The sequence below is a fragment of the Bos indicus genome, chromosome 11 (genome assembly GCF_029378745.1).
Source record: "Bos indicus isolate NIAB-ARS_2022 breed Sahiwal x Tharparkar chromosome 11, NIAB-ARS_B.indTharparkar_mat_pri_1.0, whole genome shotgun sequence".
Classification (NCBI taxonomy): domain Eukaryota; kingdom Metazoa; phylum Chordata; class Mammalia; order Artiodactyla; family Bovidae; genus Bos; species Bos indicus.
The window spans coordinates 67971580-67997916 of record NC_091770.1 but is presented as its reverse complement, the minus strand read 5'-3'; the positions used below and the strand labels follow the sequence as shown (position 1 = coordinate 67997916).

Here is a 26337-nt window from a genome sequence, read left to right as displayed (position 1 = left end):
AAGGTACAAGCTTAGCAATGAAATATGAGTTTGCAGTGGTACCAATACAAAAGTTATAGAATGTTCTGGAGCAGTACTCAGCACAAAGTAGAGGGTATTAGAACAAAGAAGGTTTAGTTTAGTTTTAGAATTTTGTAAAGTAGGACAGAAAGTTAAAGGCAACTGTGACAGAGAGCAGTTCAGATGATCTAATATGAAATCCAGGTCTGAAAGGAAGAAAAAAGCAGGAGGCTTGAAAGACTGGCAGAAAATGGAGTTTAAAATGGACTGGAAATCAAATAACAGTGTAAGAGGAATGAGACTATGAACCATCTAGAAGGTTATTTATAGCCTGCAAACTACTGGATTTCTGATGCTGAGAAATTTGGGGTTACAGAAAGATTCAAATGTAGCAAGGGCTTAATGATCAGCAGATAAATGTTACAGGAGTTAAGGTCAAATTACTCAGAGGCTAGTAAATGTAATGATAATATGGACACATTACATTACCGAAGAAGGGTGGAGAATTCATTTCACATTTAAATGAATGTGAAAGAAAAGACTGGGGGTCAGAAGAGAAAGAAGAGAGTATGAGCTGGATCACGTGCAACAAGGATTTAGAAAGGGCACTAAGGTGGCTGGGCCGATGACTATCTGGCCTCCTAACCCTTTATTAGCAGGATGTGTTGAGAGAAAGTCCTCCACAGAGGGAAAATACTCTCTTCTGAGAGAGCTAAATAAAATGGAGGGAATATAGGAGAGGACATAAAGAGAAAGGTCTGGGAAAGATGGTAACAAGATAGGTCAGAGGTATCAATGGGGAGGGAAGCAAGACAATGAGAGTATAGAACAAAACAGACTTAATGACCTCACCTAAGGTAAATCTAATTCATGAGAGCTGGACCACAAAAAAGGGTGAGCACAAAAGAACTGATGCTTTCGAATTGTGGTACTGGAAAAGGCTCCTGAGAGCTCCTTGGACTGCAAGGAGATCAAACCAGTCTGTCCTAAAGGAAATCAACTCTGAATACTCATTAGAAGGACTGATGCTGAAGCTGAAGCTGCAATACTTTGGCCACCTGATGCAAGGAGTCTACTCACTGGAAGATCCTGATGCTGGGAAACATTGAAGGCAAAAGGAGAAGGGGGTGACAGAGGATGAGATGGTTAGATAGCGTCACCAACTCAATGGACATGAACTTGAATAAACTCCAGGAGATGATGAAGGACAGGGAATCCTGGTGTGCTGCCGTCCATGTTGTCACAAAGAGTTAGACACAACTGAACGACTGAACACAACAAATCTAATTCTATGAAATAATGGAATTCAACCGTGCTCAACACAGTTAAATCCTAAAATACTACCATGTTTCTACACAAAGTCTGGATTTAATTTGGAATTAACAGGTGGCTCAGACGGTAAAGCATCTGTCTACAATGCAGGAGACCCGGGCTCAATCCCTGGGTCAGGAAGATCTCCTGGAGAAGGAAATGGCAACGCACTCCAGTATTCTTGCCTGGAAAATCCCATGGACGGAGGAGCCTGGTAGGTTATAGTCAGTCCGTGGGTTTGCAAAGAGTCAGACACGACTGAGCGACTTCACTTTCTATTAAAATTTTAATTTTTTTCTCATTTAATCTCATTAAATCTTGAATTTAATTCTGACCTAAAGATGATAAAAAATGTATATATTAAAATTTCCCAGATTACTGAACATATAACTCTGAATAATGTTAACACATTTGGCACTATTTCTGAAAAATGATCAGTGAATTTTAGCTAAATAACTGAAACTATTTTCACTTATTTCAAATCTGGGATACATTCCTATTGAGAGCATATACCAAGGTATCTTGAAGATGTGAGCTATACGGCCACTTTTTGCCCTCTCACAAACAGCATGGGATTTAATTTTAGTTATACCCTGCTTTTGAAATGATAATTTATTCGGATATACAGGAAAAACTATTTGTCCATTTATATTTTAAAATGAAAAAAGTGCCCTCTATTTTAAGTCAGAAAAAATCATGGATGAAATCTGGTCAGAAATTTGGGATCTAAATTCTTTTCAATTTTATATTAAAGCAAAATATTTCAGACTAGAAATATTTATGCCCATCTTACATTTCAAAAATATACAGCTTATCCCCTTGCATCACAGACACACCTAAATTAAACTACTTTAAAACAGACTTTATTTTTTAAACTCTTTAAAAATTCATTAGAGAGAGCCTTAAAAGAAGTATGATTAGAGTGGGAGTATGGAATAAGCCCTGGCATCCAATGTCACACACTGCTAGTGTCTGGTGTATAATATACACTAAAACTAGTATAAAGCTGCTATACTAAAGGGGCACATGATCTTCAAATGAAATGGTGACTGAGCAAACAAATCTCAGACCCCCAACCCACACAAATATAATACAAATGAATTATTCAAAATTAACAAAAAAGCACTGTCTATAAACCTGCCTAGAGTGATTTTATTAAAAAATGCATTACTTTAACTACCAGAAATGTTAACTCTCAGTTTGTTTTCTATTGAATACCTTTATAAATAAATGTACCGATTTTAACAATTTAAATCTATAAACACAATTATGTCAAAAACTAAGATGCCAAAAAATTATAATTTTCAGATAAATCTATACAAATTTACAAGTAAATCTTCAAATGCTACTTTCTATTTCTTAAATGTGAATATAGTACTAAATTTAATCCTACACAAACACTAGCTAGAAAATTAAAACAGTAATTGTTTCACAAGTTTTAAGTCATAACCAGCAAAGATATTACATTTGCTTTGACATAAAGCAATGTCTTTATGTCTTTAAGACTAGGATACGAAAAAGAAAACAGCAAATTTAAGGAGTATTAATAGAAAAAGAAGTTGACCTTTAAATAACACTTCAAAGTCTAGTCCAAAATAGTGTACTGGTAAGGCAAATTAAAGAACACCCACATTATAGAATACTATACAGCCACTTAAATGTTCTGAAGAGTATTTAAAGATATGGGAAGATACTCATAATATATAATGTGAACAAAGAAAATTATCTACATGGTATGATTCTGCTTGGTATAAAAATCCTTGCTGGAATTAAGGATAACTTCTATTTTCTTCATTATTATTTTTCTATGATATATATATTTTACTATTACAATCAGAAAGATTTTACTTAAAATCACAATTTTATCCTGTTCTTACCTGAAGGTACTAGAGAATCTTGTTCAATAATTCTTGCAGAGGCCAAATCACTGATAATATACTGTAACCTTAAATGTCTGAATACTGACACAAATGGTTTTCCTTGCTCAGTTTCAAGGAAGGTCATACCTTCAAAATCTACAAAACAAACAAAACCAAACAAAAAAGCTTAAACTAAATAGACATTCTTTTCAAAATGTATTAATTTATCTCTTCAAACTTGGGGAGATTTAGAAAAAAAGCCCCAGGAAATTAACTTTGGTCCTAATTAGACCCTTGGGCTGGGAATTCAATTGATGCCTTTCTGGGGGTTGGAGCTGACAGCACATAGCCCAGCAAGGTGGGAAAGGAAGGGTTGAGAATGGTGGTCGAGGGTACGATATCTTTCCAGAATCCCTTTTCCCAGGGACTGAACACTTCAGTGGAACTCTAGCCCAAATACCTCATTCAAGGGTCTTCACAAGACACGGAACATTTCTTGGCATCTTTCTAATTTACACTTTAGTTACAAGCGATGAACATTACTCAAAACCTTAATTCTCTACTACAATACAAAATAAGATACAAAGACATTGTAGCTGTGAATCTGCAACACAAGGGTAGTATTTATTGTTAAAATAATTGAAAGTTATGGGTCTTTTCTTCTAGGGAGAATTTAAGCTTATTTCCAAAAATACTCTCAGCTGCATTCCAATATGCTCTCATGAGTGGGAACGAAAGGTCTGCTGCTATCAAGCATGGACTTGCACATAATCCTTAGCCTGTTTTCTGTTACAAGGTATACCCACAGCAGTGGACTCAGCCTTGTTGCTGTGATAGGAAATAAAGGAAGCAATCCTTAAGTATAACTATGCAGAAAATTTGCTAAATTTCTATTGTTCTCTTGGTCCTGACGCATATATATCTGAAAAGACAAATAGTTAAGATAACCTAAGAGGAATATTGGGCTTCCCCTGGGCTTTCCTGGTGGCTCAGATGATAAAGAATTTGCCTGCAATGAGGGAGACCCGGCTCAATGCCTGGGTCAAGAAGATCCCCTGGAGAAGCAAATGGCAACACACTCCAGTATTCTTGCCTGGAGAATCCCATGGACAGAAGAGCCCGGTGGGCTATAATACATGGCGTCGCAAAAGAGTCGGACACGACTGAGCAACTAAACAACAACAAAGAGGAATATACTAAAATATAGTGGGTAAGGGCTACAAGTGATCTTTTTGGTCTTATTTTCTGGGTATCTGTCACTTTTATAATTTAAAAACTGTTTGAAATAAACTTCTGAAGTCCTCTTTGAAAAACAAGGGCATCAGACATACATTCTGCCTTATGCAGTAAATGTTTCCCTGCAAAGTTTTCTTAAACTGTATACTTTTATACTACTGAGGCTGGGACAGAGAGCCTAGAGTGGGAAAACCAGAAGGCAGAGGGAACCACAGTTTCCTATTCTAGCTTCTGCCACTTAGGCTACAAAGTAATTTCTCTCTTGATGGACTGTTGCAGTTAATCCAATTGGAGCTCAAATGAGCATAAATTTATGTCAAAATTTACCTAACATCTACTGCTTCTATTGACCCGCTTTGTTTTTTTAACTTCTCTACCTCCTTTATCTTTTTCAGCTTTTACTTCTGTTTTTAACTTAAATTTTCTCCTCTACCTTTTTCCTTTACAATTTCTTAAATCCCTCTTTAACTTCCATAAAGTATAACTTAAGACAGAAATTTAGTGTTTTATTCTTGAAGCAAATCAAGTTAGATTTTATTGCTATGGTCATTTATACATTTTGGTTCATAAGCTTCAAGGAAAAACAATTAGCTAGTAAATCTCACTACATAATTCTAGAAAATTTATTTAAATAAGACTAAAAGAGCACACTGAATTTTAATATAAGAGCCTCTATTCATCAATACACCTTTAAAAAAGTTAAAAAACAATCTAAACTGAAAGATAAATGCAACACATATTTGTGACAAAGAATTGGTTATCAAGAATATATAAAGAATGCCCATATATCAGTAAGAAAAGACAATTACATTACTAAAATAGGAAAAAGACCTGAACAGACATTTCACAGAAGAAGAAAACATATGCTGATAAACACACAAAGAGCTGTTCAATCTCTTCAGTTTTCAAGGAAATGAAAATCAATACCACAGTATAATAGTTCAATAACAACAAAAAACAGGATGATATGTTGTCCAGGAGTGAGGTGAATCTGGCTTGTATTGGCTCACAGGAGCTCATGGCATGCATTTCTTTCCAACTCCACATTCAGTAGTATCATGTTAGCCTGAAATTAGTCATGCTAAGAAAATTTATCATTGAAAATTTTTTTTAAATGCTATAAATAAGTGATTATTTTTTCAGAAAGCCAGCTTACTAGCACATCACTATGTTATACATTCATGTTAAGACATGTGTAGAATACCATAACATTATTTTTTAAAAGCAAGGGAAAAATAAACACAAAACTAAAGACAGTGGTTGGGGAAAGCTGAAGTGACACAACAGAAAAGAAGCACATGAATAGACTGAGTTTTTAATGTTCAAGTACTTGATTAGTTCATTGAGGTTCAATACATTATTTTTTTTTTTTTTTTTAAAGAAAAAGGTAGTTATGCACAGGTAAAAAATGATAGTGAACTAAGAAAATCATGAACTAAGGACTGTGATTTTTATCCACTTTTTTGCTCCTGATGGCCATTAAATTTTTTTTTTCTGTAATCTCTTTTATCCAACCTAAATTTTTTCAGTATAAATAAGGGACTGAGTTAGATCATTCCCAACGTCCTCTCCAGCTCTAAAATTCTCTATTTATCAATAAATCAGGGCTCAGTTTTAATTAAATTTCAATAAAAAAAAGTTCTGAATAACAATTTTAATCACACCTTTTTTCCTCTTAGAAAACCAGACATCTGTTTCAGTCAAAAGCTGTTTCAAAGATCCATTCCAAGAAGGCACAAGTTGAAGGAACATCCACTAGATTAAAAAAAATAAGAAAAAAACCCCGTAAAACTTCATCATTTTGAGTTCACATTTTCAAACTGTTTTCTTAAAACACAGTATCTAAAAATTTAATTTCCATTTTATAAGCAACTGAAAGAAGTAAAACTATTACATGATATGCTCATGATAAGCCTTAAATTCATCATGGCATTAATCGTGGTCCAAAGATAAAAACTAGATGAGCATATAAGGAATAAGCTAATACCTGAAAAATATTTATGGTTTCAAATGCACTATAGTTTTAGTATTAAAAAGGTAAATGTCCTACATGTGTGTGTACACACATACATATAAAATATACTATATCATAGAGTGTAGATACAACACATATACACAATATATAAAATATACTAATTTATTTTACTCAATTAACAATTAAGTTTCATGACATCCTATGTGAGATTATAAAAGAAATTAAATATGCGAAAAAGGAATTTCTCATTGTCTAACTGCTGTTGAGACAGTATGCAGAGTAATGAAGAACATGAATTTTTAAATCCTGGTCCTGTCAACTAATAGAGAGGGGAATTACCTAATTTCTCTGGGCTTTAATTTCTTCATTTGCAAGATGAGCATGATAATATGTCAACCTCACAGGACATTAGAATTAATATGGGTAACATAGAGCAGTGCCTAGCACATAGTAAACATTCAATACTTATGAGAAAGAATGAATGCTACCAGTGGCTCAGAGATAGAAATGGGCTGTCTACCTTCCTTTAATGACTGGTTACCACATTTACTGAACTTCCTTGAGGAAAAATAGTAATAGAATCTCACCCAGAAGGTGACTCATTCCCAGGTTTCATGACCATGTTAATGTAAACTTGGTGCTAAGGACAAAAGGCTAACAGCAAAATCATGCCGTGGGGAAAGCACAGACTAGAACTCACAGACCTGGGTTCTGTCTCACGTCTGCCATGTAGTAACTGTAAGAATTCTAAGTGTTACCATCTACAGAACAAAAGTAATAGCCCACTTGTCTCTTCAGAGTTGTGAAAACTAAATTATACTAAAAATGTTGAAACCTTACAAAAGGATGAAGTGAGACATATGTCTGAAGTACAAAAGACCTGTAAAAGAATCTCAACATTCTCTAGAAAAATTTGTTAAAAATTTCATCATAAAGTTATTAATTCAACTAAAGCTCAATTCTGAAAACATTTCTGAAAACTGCATAAAATATTTAACATTTCTGATCATGTAAATAACATGTTAATTACTGGGGAAAAAAAACCTTGGAAAAAACAAATGTATTCCTAGAAGAGAAAAGTATAAAGAATACAATTAAAATTACTCATGATACCAATTCCCTAAGCCTAAAGACTTAGCATTCTGGCATATGTCCTTTTCCTTTTCTTGCATGTATAATCACTCTCTCACCACTGGACACGAGCTATTTTCAGTTTTTCACTATTATAAGCAATGCTGAGTGGCTATCTTTATACATATCATATTATGGAAATACCTTTTTAAGGGCTGTGTATACATCCATCTCCACTTGCATCACAAACAAGTTAGATGAACCAATGAGTTGTTTCATGACATTTATACTAGAAAAGATAAAATAGAAGTAGTGAGCCTCTCTTTATACAAAAGTTAAAGACTCTGGTAGAACTGAAAATGTTTTTAAAAGTCTTTTTTATCAAAAGAAAACATGGAATTAAAAAACTACATCAGTCTTTGTGCCCAAGACAAAGAATCTTAGACAAAAACAATCTATTTGAATGTAAGAATACTTATAATTCAGACTGTATGCTGCAAAAGGTTTTTTCTTGCACTGCTGAGGAACAAAAAGCTTGCTCCACTGATTAATCAAGGTAAAGCAAAGTCCTAATAAGATAAGTTTTAGCATGCTCTCATAAAGTAGCAGCCTTCCCTTTCTTTTGCCTTTCCCTTTCATTCAATTAAAATTCTGTCAAAATTCACTGAAGAAGATATATCTTCAAAGTAACCTTTTACTTCCAGGCTTAAGAGAATTGCTTAGTCATAAAACAAGTTTTTATTTTATTAAGGGAGTAATATCAAAAAATAAGTGTTAGTATAAATTTAGAATGGAAATGATATTACTAGCTCTTTTCTTTTTTCCCCTTCCCCCCACTACCCTAAACAAGCCAGAAGAGCATCTGAATTTTTACGATGACCACTATGATTTATTTTCCTTTTGAAAAAAGCTCAATGAGAATTATAGAAGATAAAAAGTGTTTCTAATGACGTTATGCCTTGACATCATTAGGTGATGATTTTCTGGTAGAATACAATACTTCTCAAATCTTTCTATCAAAGTACCTCTTAAAGGCAAATGAAAGGAAAGGATCCAGGAATCTAGGAGAAGGCTAGCCATAAAAATAACATTTCTATTAATTTTTGTATTTATAAGCCCAAAGAAACTTGAATTCTCTCCATTCCATGATGTATTTAAACATAAAAATGTTTACTTCTCTCCTACTCCTCCCTACCTTTCTCCCCTCAAAAAGTCAGCAAAATTGACAAACCAGTAAGCCACTGAATGTGGCTTTGGTTTTGTACATAACAAAGCCTTTGGTTTTGTACATTTCCATCAGAATGCTATACACTCCCAGGGACATTTGTACCCCTGTTTCAGAAGCACCACTGTCAAGGTACTGCAATCCTGAAAGTGATTATGGCCTTTAAAAGTTCATTCCCACTCTGAATTTCTCAGACCCATAGCAGATATGTTAGCTCCATTATTACAAATAGGTTCAGAGAGAACAGAGACCATGACATAATCATCTCTGCCTCTTTCAAAGCCCTTAACAGAGTACCTTTACACATAGCCGTCATTCAGAAATTACTTGAAGGGAGGAAGGAAGAACAAGCAAACTAAAACAAAAGACCACCTTAATTGTAAATTTAATTTCATCAGTCTTAGTAACAAGTTTAAGACAATTTTCTCAAATGTAATTTCTGGATAATAAGAGATGGTGGTTTTTAAAATAAATGTTTAGATTCTTTAAGAGTCCAGCTAAAGTGAGGTAACCCTAGAGACTTTCTATAGTTTGACAGCAGCAATGAATTTTTCCATTAAAATTGATTAAAACAGTAGACATAATATGCACTGTATCAAAAAAACGCATTGTATCATTTGCAACAAAGGAAAGAAACTTAGATACATTTCATTAAGTTCACTTTTTCATAATATATTTTTGTTTTATATAAAAATGTCTTGCATACTTTTAACAAATGAAGAATAGTCTTTTGGATAATTATGAAGCTATTTAAAATTCAAATACCTCAGTTCTTTAAAAAGTTCAACATTCTGGTGAGTCATCAAATTGTTTAGAAGCCATTCAAGGCACCTGAAATTAAAACATGGAATTATTTCATTATACAGTATATATTTATGATTTATTAAGCAGGACATACAGTTAAAGTAAAAACAGAATATTAATCTTGCTAGGACATGCTCAAATATTTTAATTTAACAACTGGAAATTTAGTACTGATTTTGTCAGCAGTTAGTAAGGGAATATTCCCTTAATATTAATAAGAGCCTTTCTAATTGAGAAAACTTCATTTTCAAGTTTGTGTTAAATGGTTTATGAAGGGCCTTACATACTTCTGTTACCTTCTTTATAATTTGAAAATGGGTACTGCAATTCTCAAGACTTAAAAACACTGCCAGTAGTTGCACTGATATACAGTCAGCCCTCGGTATCCGCAGGTTCTGTATCCGTGGATTCAACCAACCGAGAATTGAAAATATTGGAGAAAAAAATAATAACTTCAGAATGTTCCAGAAAGCAAAACTTAAATCTGTCGCAAGACAGCAACTATTTACATAGCATTTACACTGGATTTATAACTATTTACATAGCCTTTACATTGGTATTATAAATAATCCAGAAATGATTCACAGTATACAGAAAGATGGTTACTTGAATATACTAGATCATTAAATAAGGGAGGTGAGCAACCGCAGATTCTGGTATCCACTCAGGTCCTGGAACTAATCCCCTGCGGATAGTGAGGGACGACTGTAATGGCTATTATGCCTACTGCTTTAAAACATTTAATAGAAATGTACTGTAAAGAGGGACCATAGTTTTTATAAGCATGTATAACCCACCCACAGTCACAGAGACCACACTTTTGAAGAATTTACTAATTAGTCCAAATATAAAAAGGAACCTTTTATAGCAAATTCTATTCTTTTTTTTCTTTTTTTTAAATACCTATACATTCTCTTAAGAAACCAAAGCAGTCAAATTCCCAAAAGTGGAATGAGAGGAAACACAAGTAAGGTAACTCACTTTTTCTTTACAGAATCTAGTCCATAGGTCCCTGCCGATGTGTAATAGCCACACACAGTTTTCACATTAATTGTCTCCTTCATTGTCTCACCACACTGCTGTATTAAACCATCCTGTAAATATAAATAACCACTGGAAAGGCCCATTTCATACGGGAAAAATTAGCTCTGAATATGTGCTTTCACATATTAAAAAGGAAGAAAGAAAGAAAACCACTAAGTGCAGCAAGCCTAAGTCTTTTTTGAAAGTCCAGTAAAAATTCCTAAAAAAAAAAAATCCAGCAAGTATTCAACTAAATACTTGAACTGAAAAACGGAAGGGAGAGGGTAAAAGCAGTAAGACAGAGATAAAAATTGCTACTCTCTTTTCTGTTCTCCTCTCTGGGACCTTTGCAAACTTAAGCAGCATTCTGTTTTGCCGTTCTTTTAAAACTAAGACCTTTTTACACAGTCAGACGACTATGTGATGGGCTGGGCAAGTACACAGTATGAATCAAGAGCAAGTTGTTATTAAAGTTTAAAACACCTATCAATAGCTAAGAAATACACCTAAGACAAATATAGTATTGTTTTAAACACGTTGAAATTTTAATCTAAAATGTTTATATAGAAGATTTCAAATGGCTAATTTTATTTAATATAGGGAAAGAATTATCATTTTTTACTCAAATTTCTGAGCTATATTCACCATGCAAGAGTATTACTGTTAAATAGCTAAGTCATAAAGATAATGCAGAAAGTGAGTTTACTCAAATTTTTGAACTACATCCACCATGCAAGAGTATTATTGTTAAATAGCCAAGTCACACAGATAATGCAGAAAGTGAATTTAGAATAAAACCTAAAAAGGATTAAAAGTTACAAAAGTATAATTATTGAAAATAAGTATCAAAAGGATCAAAACGTTAAAAAGTCAAATTACCTCAGCCAGGGATATTTAACAAGCTATTAACTATTATTTCAAATAAACCAGTATAAAAATGCCACATAAAAAGAAACTTAACTTTTTAAAATGATCAAAATAAAATGTTGACTCAAACCGGGATTTTAAACTTTCCGGCAAGCTATTCTAGACTCCGCCCCTTTCCTTTTAAAATCCATCTGTGTCATCAGGTCTAGTGGATAATCCCTGCTTAACCTCCCAGTATCCAGTTTTCCTCTCCATGCTTTTTACCCTCATCTAGACCCTCCTGTGGATTACTGCAATAGGATTTATACTCAACTTTCCTTTCAGCTCATCCTTCACACTGATCCCAAGCATTCTTCCTAAAATACAACTTTGTCTTTCCTCGGATTAGAACTTTTCAAAAGCACTTATGCAAAGTGTTAACTTTTTAAAAGGTACTGAGGGACTTTCGTGATCTGGCCTCTGCCTCTTTTTCTCCAACCCTTCTATTCTATGCTAGATCTGTGTTCCACTCAGATTTTCTAACGCTCCATTATTTTCTCATTTCTAAGTCTTAGTTTTCTGCATGAAATGCTTTTTCTTCCCCTCTCTTCTTACTTCACAAGTAAACACATTTTTAGTTTTTAAGACTCAACCTCAAACACAACTTCCTTCTCTTACACTACCAGGTTAAACTGACCACTTTGCACATCCACTAAATGCTACAGAAAGTTTATCATCATATCTATAATATTGGACAGCTCTTACTTTAGTTTTGGGGCCTGTATATCAACTCTTCCTCCTCGACTCTACACTTATTATATTGTGAGCTTCTTGAAGGCATAGATATCTTTATTTACCTCTGGATCTCTATGCCTAGCTTGACACACTGCTCAATATACTTCTGTTGAATAAACAAATCTGTCATTCTGTCAATAGGTTATATACATTTAGGTGGTTTACACGCAATTATTTCCTAAGAAAACATTTACATAGTAAGCACTCAATGTTTTCCGAATCCATGAACTATATGAATTAATAATCAAATCATAAGCCACTTGCTTCATAATAGTCAAGATAAGTCATTAATGCACAGAAAGAAGTGAAAGTCGCTCAGTCATGTCTGACTCTTTGCGACCCCATGGGCTATACAGCCCATGGAATTCTCCAGGCCAGCATACTAGAGTTGGTAGCCTTTCCCTTCACCAGGGGATCTTCCCAACCCAGGGATTGAACAGGTCTCCTGCATTGCAGGCGGACTCTTTACCAGCGGAGCCACAAGGGAAGCCCCATTAATGCACAGAAATCTATAAATGGATTTAGACAAGTATATTAGTTTCACATTATAGTCATTCTAAGATCTCTACATAGAAACAGCCTGCCTTCATTTTACACAAATATCAAGACCCTCCTCATTTGTAGTAAAGTTTTTGGTTTAACATTTTAAATGACTTATCACAAAAGAAATATTTATATATTAATTTTAAAAATTATAAAAAACTAGGTTTTATTATTGTTTTTGGAAGGGATACCTTGAAACAAAGATACAAGTATTATTATTTTTTGAGTAATATGCATACTTACCAATTGCAGCATACAAGCTGCTGCCAAAATGGCAATGACTCGACTTGGCTTTATTAAGACATCATCTCGATACAATGACCCAAACGCCACCTGAAGTGCTGAAAGCAAAATACACAGAAGCAAAATACACAGATAGAATAAAATAACAATTTTAGCTGTAAGAATATTACAAGAATAAGGACAGTCTTTATACACTAAGACATATGTCTAAATCTAGTCTAAAAGGATAAGATGATCATCACTAATAAAATTACTGCTGCTGCTAAGTTGCTTCAGTCGTGTCTGACTCTGTGCAACCCCAAAAACAGAAGCCCACCAGGATCCCCCGTCCCTGGGATTCTCCAGGCAAGAACACTGGAGTGGGTTGCCATTTCCTTCTCCAATGCATGAAAGTGAAAGTGAAGTCGCTCAGTCGTGTCCAACTCCTAGCGACCCCATGGACTGCAGCCCACCAGGCTCCTCCATCCGAGGGATTTTCCAGGCAAGAGTGCAGGAGTGGGTTGCCAATAAAACTACTAGTAATGGTTATGGACTGATGATGCTTTAATAACAATGTTATACATTTCCATCAATTCTATCAAATCATGCTGGATTCTCCTACATCTAACCTTGATGTCAGTTAGTGGTCAGAATTAAGACACCCTTGGAAAGAGTTTTATGAAGATATTCCTGAGTAGATCAATCATTAAGTACAACTACACAGACCAAATGACAGTCTTAACCCTGGTGGTTCAGTGCTTCACTGTGGAGCATGGAATATCTCCTGGTCCTGTGAATGAGTGCTCAGCTGTGTCCAACTCCTTGTGACACCATGGACTGTAACCAGTCAGGCAGTCCTCTGTCTATGGGATTTTTCTGGCAAGAATACAGAGAGTGTTGCCATTTCCTCCTCCAGGGGCTCTTCCTGACCCAGGAATTGAACCCGCATCTTCTGTGTATGCTGCCACCACAGCTATTTGAACCTGTCCATCCTTTTCTCTATTGCCATTCTCATGTGTGTCCTGCAAGGCTGGCTTTATAAACATTCTTTACCCATGAGGTTAGTACTGGGTACTTCCACTTCAGTTATCAAAGAGGGAAGCAGGAGCACCAGGATAGAAGTTAGAACTATAGTCTGATCCTACCTCACTAAACTGCTCTGAGACCTAAAATAAGTCTCTTAAATCCTCCTGGCCTCAGCTTCGTCATCTAAAGACCATTATAGCTCTAAAACAATACTGACTACCTGATACATCTACTTGTTCCCAGAAAAGATCTTTCTGTACAGGGAATAATCAATGAATACTGTTTACTGGCTTACTGTTTACTGGTCATACTTCTCCTTTCTTCACTCTACATCCTCTATATCCCAGGCAGATATATTTTTAAACATGAAGGAAACGGACTGATAAAGCTGACATGACTAAGATTAGGGAGACACAGAACAGAATTGATAAAGTATAGAGTAAATCAATAAAAATTGTCACTGTGTGTGTTAAAAGGAGCTTTTTTCCTAGTTAACAAGGTTAGAAGAAAATACTTTCTGCCAAAAGGATAAAAAGGTTATGTTTTTATCATTTTTACATAATAGTAATTATGGTGGCAGTTACCTTCTATATCAATATTCTGGTCAGGAATCTCCAGTTCAATGGTATTCATGCTGGATTCTTTCCAAGAACCACTGAACATACTAGAAAAGTAGCCAGACTTAACAAAATGAAAAAGAAATTATGATAAAGAAACTATCAGGCTTATCAAAATACTATGTTTTTAATTAAAGAAAACTAAATTCTCATATTACTGTCTGAACTGAATTCCTATGTTACTACTTGAACCAACTAAGCTTTTCACTCAGTGGAACAATTTCTGAGTATATTTTATATATATATATATATGTTTTCCTTTTCAATAGTATTCTAAATGCAAGCATAGAAATTATACATTTAAGTATCTCATAAACATATGACAGCACACAAGATGGACACAAAATAATCTACTAAGGAAGTGAGAAAAGAAACTAAAAACTGTTGAGTCCTTCTTCTATCCTTTTCCCCTAACTTTTTCCATTTTTGTCAACAGAAGGCACTAAAATAAGTACCTCACTGGAATGACAAAAACATACTCCTAGGCCAGTATGACAATGAAAATTCAAAATCTGTTTCCTAGACCAAACTTAAGTTTTCACTAACAATATTCACAGTGTATCTCTTACAGAATGAGACTTGCCATCAGACAGGACAAATACTCATGCAAAAGACTATTGTAAAATACAATAAGAATAAGACTTAAAAGAATTTGAGTTAAGCAACTACTTTGGCTACTCAAAGAGAAAAATAAAATACTTACTTGACATAAATATATTTTGTGTAAGCTCCACTCTTCTCCTAGAGCACAAATCTTAATGTCACTGTTTTCACCATTTAAAAATAATGTTTGATAAATATATTTGGATGTACTCTTCAGTTTTTTCCTGTTAAAAGAAATGCAAACATTATGTATGTGTAATACTGAGTATTTTACTTATTTTGCATGTAACTCTAAATACTCTTTTTGCTCAATTTCTATTAAATACAACCAATCTGCCCACGGTATAAAAAGAGAGATATTATGCATTCAAATGCGCTTATGTACGGAAGGGCACATAAAAAACTAGTAATAGTGGTTACCTCTGGAGTACTCTATTCCCAAGAGGGGCAACAGTGGATAGAGGGGGTGGGGTGGGAGGAAGACCTTTCACTATACGCCTTTTTGCAATTTTTGAATTAAGTCAATTACCTATTCAATAAAGATAAGTCAGCATGATGATTTTGCTTATTTTTTTGTTTAGAAATCAGCACTATGGACAATGTCAATATAGTTGCAATAATATTGCAACTACAAAATGAAGAACAAGACCTACCCAAGTATTTTAGTAATTTACATTTGATCTTACTTTAGTACCAACAACTTTTTTTTAATGTAATTTATTTTTATTTTTGGCTGCACTTGGTCTTCATTGTTGTGAGGGCTTTTCTTTAGTTGCGGCAAGCTGGGGCTACTTTCCAGTTATACTGTGCGAGTTTCTCACTGTGTGTCTTCTCTCATTGTGGACAATGGACTCTAGGACATGCAGGCTTCAGCAGATGCAGCTCTGGGGCTCTAGAGCATAGACTCAGGTGTTGAGGCACATGGGCTTAGCTACTCTGTGGCATGTGGAATCTTTCCAGACTAGGGACTGAACCTATGCCTCTTGCATTGGCAGGTGGATTCTTTATCACTTAGCCACCAGGAAAGCCCCCAAACTATTCTTAAACTCCTTAAAATGTGTTTTTCCCTAAATTAGACAAATGGTTTACAGCCTCAGACCAAAGATTTTCACAACTATGCTCAATGGAGAAGTGTGTCTTAGGGTTTACAAAGGAGAGTGAGGAGTGAATTCTGGGTATCCCATCTAACCTCAACCAGAACAGCATCACGTATTATTATGCATCTGTAAATATCCTGGATTTGGGCATAAGATTTAAAGGAAGAACTGTGTAATTTTTGTTTTGACAATCTGTGATCAAGATGGTCCATCCAGTAGGTGAGGAAACCCCTAGGCAGAGGCTGATCAATATTTTTCATACTCCTGGCCAATCCTGACAGCTTTCCTAGTAAAACTTTTAAATGTAAACAAAGAAAAAAAATCATTAATCATTGATTAATGAAAAATGTAAAATTAATGATTAATGTAAAATTAATGATTATTTTTATTAAATGTAAAAAAAAATCAGTAATCATTCTGACAGCGTCTTAAATCTGTGTATTGAATACCTCTTCCCAATAGACAATAAAAATCGCACATGCTTTGGTGGTAGACAGACTTGGCTTTGAGTCCCAGCTCTATAACAGCTCAGTTACCTTACATGTGAAAAAAGGGTATAAATATTCACTTCATTGGGTTACTGTAAGAGATAAATAAGACAAGTAGTCTCCAGTTCCTAAAAGCACTCTCTCTAGATTATATGAAGATTAAAAGTGCAGAAAGGAATAAACCCACAACAGGAAAAAGGTGAGGTTGGGCTTATCATGTGCTGAGAGAATTCTATGGATCTGGAAGTTAGAAAACAAACTGGAATGGAAAAGAGCAGTGAAAGCCATAGCCCAAAATGTATCAGGATCTAGAATGGAGGCTGAAGCCCTTCAGAACTGTGGGGTGGGGATGGGGCTGGGAGGATGAGATCTCAAGAGAAAAAGAAGGCAGAAAATGGGGAGACTTGTTCCCCTAATGACCTCCACCACTATGAACACAGAGTACAGATAACTCCTGCAAACAGAATCCAAGGTTTTTCTAGAAAGAAACAATATATTTATCAGGAAGAATTAAGACTCTGGTGTAGGTGTTGGAGCCCCACACAAAGCTATCCTTATCATGGCATTTGAGCAATATGTAACCTGTTACTTACCAACCTATTCACCAGGATTTAATCCTGGATCCCAAACTGTGTGCCAAAGCACCTGGAACACCACAGCAAACTCAGGGAGGCATGTGAAATATTACAGACTTAGAGGAAATCACAGCAACATCATTCAGACACTATGTGATCTATGCTATTTACTTGTTTGGACCTGACTATTAAATGTTTCTTTAGGGCCAGAGGTGCCAAGAAAAACATTATTGAGACACGAAGGGTACTGTGAACCAATAACGTTTGGGAATCTCTGTTCTAAAACAGAGCGTGTCGCACCCATATACAATCATATACAACTTAGTAGACAGTCTTCCTACTCAAAGGGGAGGCTCAGTAGTAATAAATCTATTTATTCAACACACACACACACACACACACACACACACACAAGCTACCCATTCTGAGGCAGCCAACCAAGGATCTCCCAACATGAGGAAGTTAGGAGTATTAAAGACTATTTTTAAAAAGAGAGAATTTGGCATCAGAGGAAACGTATAATTCAGGGAAAAGAGAACTTAAAAAAAGAATCCCAACACTCTAATTATAACTAGCACACCTACAGAGTTGAGATTTTGTTGTTGTTCAGTAGCTCAGTCAAGTCCAACTCTTTGAGACTCAAGGACTGTAGCACACCAGGCTTCCTTGTCCTTCATCATCTTCCGGAGCTTGCTCAAACTCATGTCCATCACATCGGTGATACCATCCAACCATCTTGTTTTCTGTTGACCCCTTCTCCTCCTGCCTTCAATCTTTCCCAGCAACAAGGTCTTTTCTAATGAGTTGCATCGTTTGGCCACCTCTTCGCATCAAGTGGCCAAAGTACTGGAGCTTCAGTTTCAGCACCACAGTTCGAAAGCATCAATTCTTTGGCACTCAGCTTTCTTTATGGTCCAACTCTCACATCCACACATGACTACTGAAAAAACCATAGCTTTGACTAGATGGACCTTTGTCGGTAAAGTAATGTCTCTGCTTTTAATACACTAAGTCTGTCATAGCTTTTCTTCCAAGGAGCAAGTGTCTTTTAATTTCATGGCTGCAGACACCATCTGCAGTGATTCTGGAGCCCAAGAAAATAAAGTTTGTCACTGTGTCTACTGTTTCCCCATCTATTTGCTATGAGAGTTGAGATTATTACATTTATAAAATAGGATGCTATGATAAAGGATGTCTCAGAAGAGGGAGAAAAGAGCTCTTAGGACCAAAAACATGGTTGCGGAAAAAAAAAAAAAAAAAGACAAAATTAAGGAAAATTTCCTAGAACATAAAGCAAAAAAGGCCTAGAAAGAAAAAAAGAGAAAGAGGTACAGTTCAAGAGATCCAAAATCCAGTTGACAGGGGTCCAAGAAAGAAAAAACAAAGATAACAGAAGAAAGGGAATTACAGAAGAAAGTTTCCCCAAAGCAGTCTTTAGACTGTAAGGATCCACCAAGCACCAAGGCCATTTAAAGACCTATATTTAAGTACCTTCTAAATTCCAAAATACCAAAGAAAAAATTCCAAACGCACCAGAGAGAAAAAAAAAGTCACCTAAAAAGAAAAGAGAATTGGACCAGTATCATATTTCTCATCAATATGGCAGGCTAGAAGACAATGAATTAAAATCATCAGATATAAAAAGTTATTTCAGATTAGACTTCTGCTGCTGCTGCTAAGTCGCTTCAGTCGTGTCTGACTCTGTGTGACACCATAGACGGCAGCCCACCAGGCTCCCCCTATTAGACTTCTGCACCGAGTCAAAAGATGACTAAAGTAAGAGACTAAATTTACAACTGGGTAAGCACAACATCCGCTGGATCATTGAAAAACCAAGAGAGTTCCAGAAAAATATCTATTTCTGCTTTATTGACTATGCCAAAGCCTTTGACTGTGTGGATCACAATAAACTGTGGAAAATTCTGAAAGAGATGGGAATACAGATCACCTGACCTGCCTCTTGAGAAACCTATATGGAGGTCAGGAAGCAACAGTTAGAACTGGACATGGAACAACAAGACTGGTTCCAAATAGGAAAAGGGGTACGTCAAGGCTGTATATTATCACCCTGCTTATTTAACTTCTATGCAGAGAACATCATGAGAAACGCTGGGCTGGAAGAAGCACAAGCTGGAATCAAGATTGCTGGGAGAAATATCAATCACCTCAGATATGCAGATGACACCACCTTTATGGCAGAAAGTGAAGACGAACTAAAAAGCCTCTTGATGAAAGTGAAAGAGGAGAGTAAAACAGCTGGCTTAAAGCTCAACATTCAGAAAACGAAGATCATGGCACCTGGTCCCATCACTTCATGGGAAATAGATGGGGAAAACAGTGGAAACAGTGTCAGGCTTTATTTTGGGGGGCTCAAAAATCACTGCAGATGGTGATTGCAGCCATGAAATTAAAGGACGCTTACTCCTGGGAAGGAAAGTTATGACCAACCTAGATAGCATATTCAAAAGCAGAGACATTACTTTGCCAACAAAGGTCCGTCTAGTCAAGGCTATGGTTTTTCCAGTGGTCATGTATGGATGTGAGAGTTGGACTGTGAAGAAAGCTGAGCACTGAAGAACTGATGCTTTTGAACTGTGGTGTTGGAAGACTCTTGAGAGTCCCTTGGCAAGGAGATAAGCCCTGGGTGTTCTTTGGAAGGACTGATGTTGAAGCTGAAACTCCAATATTTTGGCCACCTGATGCAAAGAGCTGACTCATTTGAAAAGACCCTGACTTTGGGAAAGGTTGAAGGCGGGAGGAGAAGGGGACGACAGAGGATGAGATGGCTGGATGGCATCATCGACTCAATGGACATGAATTTGAGTGAACTCTGGGAGTTGGTGATGGACAGGGAGGCCTGGTGTGCTGCAATTCATGGGGTTGCAAAGAGTCAGACACAACTGAGCGACTGAACTGAACTGAAGCACAAATTACCTTCTTTAGCAATTTTCTTAGGAAAATATACTTGAGGATGTAGTTCCCTCAGAAGAGTTCATAAAAGACACAGGCTACAGAAAACAGGATCTAATCCTACACACGGGGTCAATGTCTGTCCCAAGATAAGTGTTGACCTACAGGGCAATGAATCCAAATTGGAACAGGAAGATGAAGGGACCCGGGAGGGAGGTTTGGGTTTAAATAAGACGGACTCCACGCAAGTGTGTTTGGAAAGAGAAAAATCTGAAGACAGGATGAAGGAATATAATTCTTTTGTCCAATGGGTGGAAGCCAGTCAAAGAAGTCCAGGAAAATAAAAAAGCAACACACACACAAAAAAGAGTATTGTTCTAATAAGCTACAAATGAAAACAGGGTTCGAATTTAAACACTTAATGGAGTGGAAAAAAAAAGAAAAAAGATTCAATTTAATTATGAGTTTAAAAGATTTCTCCCAAGACAAAAACAAGTGGTTGTGACTTTGGACCCAGGAAGTACGATTTATAATCCTAGCACACTACTTGACTCTGCAGTGAACAACATTTACATAGCTCTAACAAAAAATAACTGTTCACTAGATTTCAATTTTGAGACACTCTATGGACAAGAAACTAAAGATCTGGTTGCAGAACAGCTGAGTTTTAAGTCTTGTTAATGTAAAAGTAAAACATGCACTTGACAAAAGGTCTTAGGCAGAAAGTGGGCCTGGAGACCAAAGCTTTTCATGGAGTGGTGGCTGAGGTAGAAGTGCACACGAGACAGACTCAGGAAGCATATTAGTGACAACTCACAAAATTCCTGACCTTAAAAATTTCTTACACCCTTTCTCCACGCTGAGCTGAATAAACTAGTCATCTTATGCTGGTATGCTAGTATAACACACTAGATTCTGATATACACTTCCTAATAAAGATTTGCTTTATTCGATTTTCCATTCCACTCTACTCATGTAATTTGGGGGTCAGCAAACTTTTTCTATAAAGGTCTAGACGGTAAATATTTTCAGTTTTGTGAGCTAGACAGCCTTCAAGCTAGTTTTGTTGGCATGCCAGTGGGTGGTTCCTTGCTAGCCAGTCTTAGCCTTCCACACCCTAGCAAACTCTTCTACCATCTACAGGGCCACAACTCCTCTAACATTTGAATCTCAGCTTGGAAAAGGTGGCCCTATTCCAAACTTGTTTCTTATTTGGATAGTCTGTCTCAGCCCTAGAAGTAGTGACTGCTCCCTATGTCCTCTATTCTTCTATTTTTCAGAGATCTCTTTACTTCAATAATTTAATGCTATGCTATGCTAAGTCACTTCAGTCGTTTCTGACTCTGTTCGACCCCATAGACGGCAGCCCACCAGGCTCCCCCGTCCCTGGGATTCTCCAGGGAAGAACACTGGAGTGGGCTGCCATTTCCTTCTCCAATGCATGAAAGTGAAAAGTGAAAGTGAAGTCGCTCAGTCGTGTCTGACTCCTAGCGAATCCAAGGACTGCAGCCTACCAGGCTCCTCCGTCCATGGGATTTTCCAAGCAAGAGTACTGGAGTGGGGTGCCATGGTTATATTAAACTTTCTCTACTCAAAGTACTATGTAATTTCTTTCAAATGGACCCTGACATATATATTTCTATGTGTGTGTGTTAGACGCTTGCTGCTAAGTCGCTTCAGTCGGGTCCGACTCTGTGCGACCCCGTAGGCGGCAGCCCACCAGGCTTCCCTGTCCCTGGGATTCTCCAGGCAAGAACACTGGAGTGAGTTGCCATTTCCTTCTCCAATGCAGGAAAGTGAAAAGTGAAAGTGAAGTCGCTCAGTCGTGTCCGACTCTTAGCGACCCCATGGACTGCAGCCCACAAGGCTCCTTCGTCCATGGGATTTTCCAGGCAAATCCTTAGACGCTTAGTCATGTCCAACTCTTTGCAACTCTGTGGACTGCAGCCTGCCAAGCTTCTCTGCCCATGGAATTCTCAGGCAAGAATACTGGAGTGGGTAGCCATTCCCTTCTCCAGGGGATCTTCCTGACCCTGGGATAGAACCCAGGTCTCCTGCATCGGCAGATTCTTTACATCTGAGCCATCAGGGAAGTCCCATATATTTTTACAGTGACATTAAATACAGTGGTCTAAATACTAATTAATCGAAAGGCAGAGATAATCCTATTGCATTTTTTTAAAAACAAGACTCAACTAAATGCTGTCTACAAAATACTACTTTAAGACAGGTTAAAAGGGAATCAAGACAAAGTGATACTGGCTGTAGTAATACAGATGTAAACGTCTTTGTATTTTGTAAAGATAAGGGGAGCCAATTCATCAAGGAGACATAATATTTACTGACTGCTTCCATACCAGGCACTGTGCATTGTATGCATTCTAACATCCGTCAAGTCCTACAAGTAAAGTATTAGCATCTCCATTTTAGAAATAAGGCTATTAAGTGCAAAATATAGACTAGAACTCAGAACCTGAGCTCTAAAAACTATACTACACTAATTCTCCAAAAAGGGAACTGAACAGTTTGACAGTCGGGGTCCATTTGTGTAAATATAAACATAAAACTGTATGAAAGGATTTAGAAATCAAATTACTTACAGAGGTTATTATGCTATTCTTATTTTATAATAAACACGTAACGTGTAGCATAAAATTTTACTCTTTTAAAGTTTTTTAAAAAAAATTACATCTATGTGACCCCCTGATAGCCTTAAAAAAAGGTAGCAACGAGACTCTTCATGTGAAAATATATTCAACTTACAAACTACATTTTAGTTCCCAAGTAAATACTCCGTTTTTCAACTCTTCTAAAAAAAAAGAGGTTAAGCAAGCTGCCTTACACATATCCACGGTCAACGACTTTGAGTGCTAGAGACGCTAAAAAGACTCTCCTGCTATTGAGGAACAACTGTACACACAACTGAAAATTTCACCTTTACAGTTAAAAAGAGCTCCTGTACGTAACCATTTCCCTTCCGCTGTGGGACAACAGGAGTGCCCATTTCAGGGCCTGAATGTACGTGTCTTGTACTATTCAAGGCAGCCGGATGCAAAACAACTTAATTCTACTGCCACCCACTCAAGAGAGGACCGAGGTGTATTACGGAAGGCCGGCTGGCTGGCCCTGTCTAAGGTTTAACGAGGCGCAAGCCTGGCTTGGCGTTTCTCAGTCTCATCTTGGGGCGGTAGCACCACCCTGGAGGCGTCTGCGGTTAACAAGCCAGACCACTGGGCGTCTCCCCAGGTGCACCCCATCCGGCCCGCCTCGGACCGGCTCCCAGGTCTACCCCGTCAAGGGCACGTCCGGCTCTTCACAGGCTAGGGAGCGCCGCAGCCCCCGAAGCCCCCAGGACTCACCCCCAAGCCGGGGCGCGGGAGCCGCCCAACAGGTGCGAGAGCGGGCAGTGCGGGCGTGTCCCCCTCCCCGCCCCGTACCTTCGAGGGGTGTTGAGAAGCCGCTGCTGCTCGTCCCCTTCCTCCTCATCCTCGTCGGTCTCGGAATCGGGGTTACAGTAGCAGAAGGTCCCGCTGTTCCGCTTGCGCTTGTGACTGCCCGGACAGTAACAGAAGCCATGGCCGGGCGCGTCGCCGCCAGTCTCTGGCCTCCGGGCGGAGCCCCCAGCTCCAGAAGCCGGTTCCGGCTGGGCTCGGGTTCGCCCCGGGTGGCGTAGCACCCGGCTGCTCAGCAAGCCCATGGGTCACAGCTCCCCGAGACGGCAGGGAGCGCACCTCAGGGAGCCCAACACAGACGGTCTCCCGCCATGGCCGGCCACCACCGCCAGCCTCCACGGAGCCCGAGTTGCCTACACCGCCACCTTCTCACGAGCGGCCACGACCGTTGGAGCAGACGCCACAGTCTCCATCCTCCGCCCCGTCCGCTGCGTCTGGCCGCCCCTCGCGCGCGGACCGCAGGACCTCACCCCGTCGCTTTTGCAACAAAGCGCGTAACGTAGGGCGCATGCGCACGGCGAGCCTCCGGAAGGGGCGGGGAAAAGCGCGCGTACGTCACAGGTGGAGCCTGCGCAGAATGGGTTGAGGGCGGGAGCCGTACGGCGGGTGTGCTGTCCTGAGGTGTTTATGCTGAGCTTGGCTGGTCTCTCCAACAATACTGAGTTGGAGGCAGAGCTGCCCTTTAGCTTTAGTTTGGACATCCCCTTTGTGTTAGCAAGACCGGCAATTCTAGCTCATTTGTTCTTTCTAAAGATTCCCTAAAGTCCAGATGTCTTCTGGGCCCTGTGATCGGCACGGGGCAAAAAAGACATTGCTGTTTGGGGGTCTTTTTTGGAGGAGCTCATGGAAAAGAAATGCAAAAAAGCAAAATGGCTGTCTGAGGCCTTACAAATAGCTGTGAAAACAAGAGAAGTGAAAAGCAAAGGCGAAAAGGAAAGATATAAGCATCTGAATGCAGAGTTCCAAAGAAGAGCAAGGAGAGATAAGAAGCCTTCCTCAGTGATCAATGCAAAGAAATAGAGGGAAACAACAGAATGGGAAAGACTAGGGATCTCTTCAAGAAAATTAGAGATACCAAGGGAACATTTCATGCAAAGGTGGGCACAATAAAGGACAGAAATGGTATGGACCTAACAGAAGCAGAAGATATTAAGAAGAGGTAGCAAGAATACACAGAACTGTACAAAAAAGATCTTCACGACCAAGATAATCACGAGGGTATGATCACTCATCTAGAGCCAGACATCCTGGAATGTGAAGTCAAGTGGGCCTTAGAAAGCATCACTACAAACAAAGCTAGTGGAGGTGATGGAATTCCAGTTGAGCTGTTTGAAATCCTGAAAGATGATGCTGTGAAAGTGCTGCAGTCAATATGCCAGCAAATTTGGAAAACTCGGCAGTGGCCACAGGACTGGAAAAGGTCAGTTTTCATTTCAATCCCAAAGAAAGGCAATGCCAAAGAGTGCTCAAACTACCTACCACACAATTGCACTCATGTCACATGCTAGTAAAGTAATGCTCAAAATTCTCCAAGCCAGGCTTCAGCAATACATGAACCGTGAACTTCCCAGATGTTCAAGCTGGTTTTAGAAAAGGCAGAGGAACCAGAGATCAAGTTGCCAACATCCACTGGATCATGGAAAAAGCAAGAGAGTTCCAGAAAAACATCTATTTCTGATTTATTGACTATGCCAAAGCCTTTGACTGTGTGGATCACAATAAACTGTGGAAAATTCTGAGAGAGATGGGAATACCACCTGACCTGCCTCTTGAGAAACCTGTGTGCAGATCAGGAAGCAACAGTTATAACTGGACATGGAACAACAGACTGGTTCGAAAAGGAAAAGGAGTACGTCAAGGCTGTATATTATCACCCTGCTTATTTAACTTCTATGCAGAGTACATCATGAGAAATGCTGGGCTGGAAGAAGCACAAGCTGGAATCAAGATTGCTGGGAGAAATATCAATCAGATATGCAGATGACACCACCCTTATGGCAGAAAGTGAAGAGGACCTAAAAAGCCTCTTGATGAAAGTGAAAGTGGAGAGTGAAACAGTTGGCTTAAAGCTCAACATGCAGAAAATGAAGATCATGGCATCTAGTCCCATCACTTCATGGCAAATAGATGGGGCAACAGTGTCAGACTTTATTTTTGGGGGCTCCAAAATCACTGCATATAGTGATTGCAGCCATGAAATTAAAAGACGCTCCTTGGAAGGAAAGTTATGACCAACCTAGATAGCATATTGAAATGCAGAGACATTACTTTGCCAACAAAGGTCTGTCTAATCAAGGCTATGGTTTTTCCAGTGGTCATGTATGGATGTGAGAGTTGGACTGTGAAGAAAGCTGAGCGCCACAGAATTGATGGCTTTTGAACTGTGGTGTTGGAGAAGACTCTTGAGAGTCCCTTGGACTGCAAGGAGATCCAACCAGTCCATTCTAAAGGAGATCAGTCCTGGGTGTTCTTTGGAAGGACTGATGCTAAAGCTGAAACTCCAATACTTTGGCCACCTCATGAGAAAGAGTTGACTTACTGGAAAAGACTGATGCTGGGAGGGATTGGGGGCAGGAGGAGAAGGGGACGACAGAGGATGAGATGGCTGGATGGCATCACCGACTCGATGGACGTGAGTCTCAGTGAACTCTGGGAGTTG

General features: G+C 38.1%; 1 protein-coding gene across 4 annotated transcripts in view; it reads right to left on the bottom strand.

The window, feature by feature from the left end:
- Positions 1–24191, bottom strand: part of GMCL1 (germ cell-less 1, spermatogenesis associated) — a 56660-nt gene extending 32469 nt beyond the window's left edge. For 3 of the 4 annotated variants that reach the window (XM_070798918.1, XM_070798916.1, XM_019970453.2), the window contains exons 1-9: positions 23664–24191; positions 15257–15380; positions 14521–14617; positions 12932–13029; positions 10463–10575; positions 9443–9508; positions 7657–7741; positions 6071–6161; positions 3189–3326 (exon numbers count right to left, since the gene is read on the bottom strand). In XM_070798918.1, the coding sequence (XP_070655019.1) occupies positions 3189–3326; positions 6071–6161; positions 7657–7741; positions 9443–9508; positions 10463–10575; positions 12932–13029; positions 14521–14617; positions 15257–15380; positions 23664–23923 (1072 nt within the window). In that variant the 5' untranslated portion in view covers positions 23924–24191. The remainder of the gene's footprint in view (positions 1–3188; positions 3327–6070; positions 6162–7656; positions 7742–9442; positions 9509–10462; positions 10576–12931; positions 13030–14520; positions 14618–15256; positions 15381–23663) is intronic. The other variant, XM_019970452.2, reaches the window with a different exon arrangement.
- Between the last annotated feature and the right edge of the window lie 2146 nt (positions 24192–26337).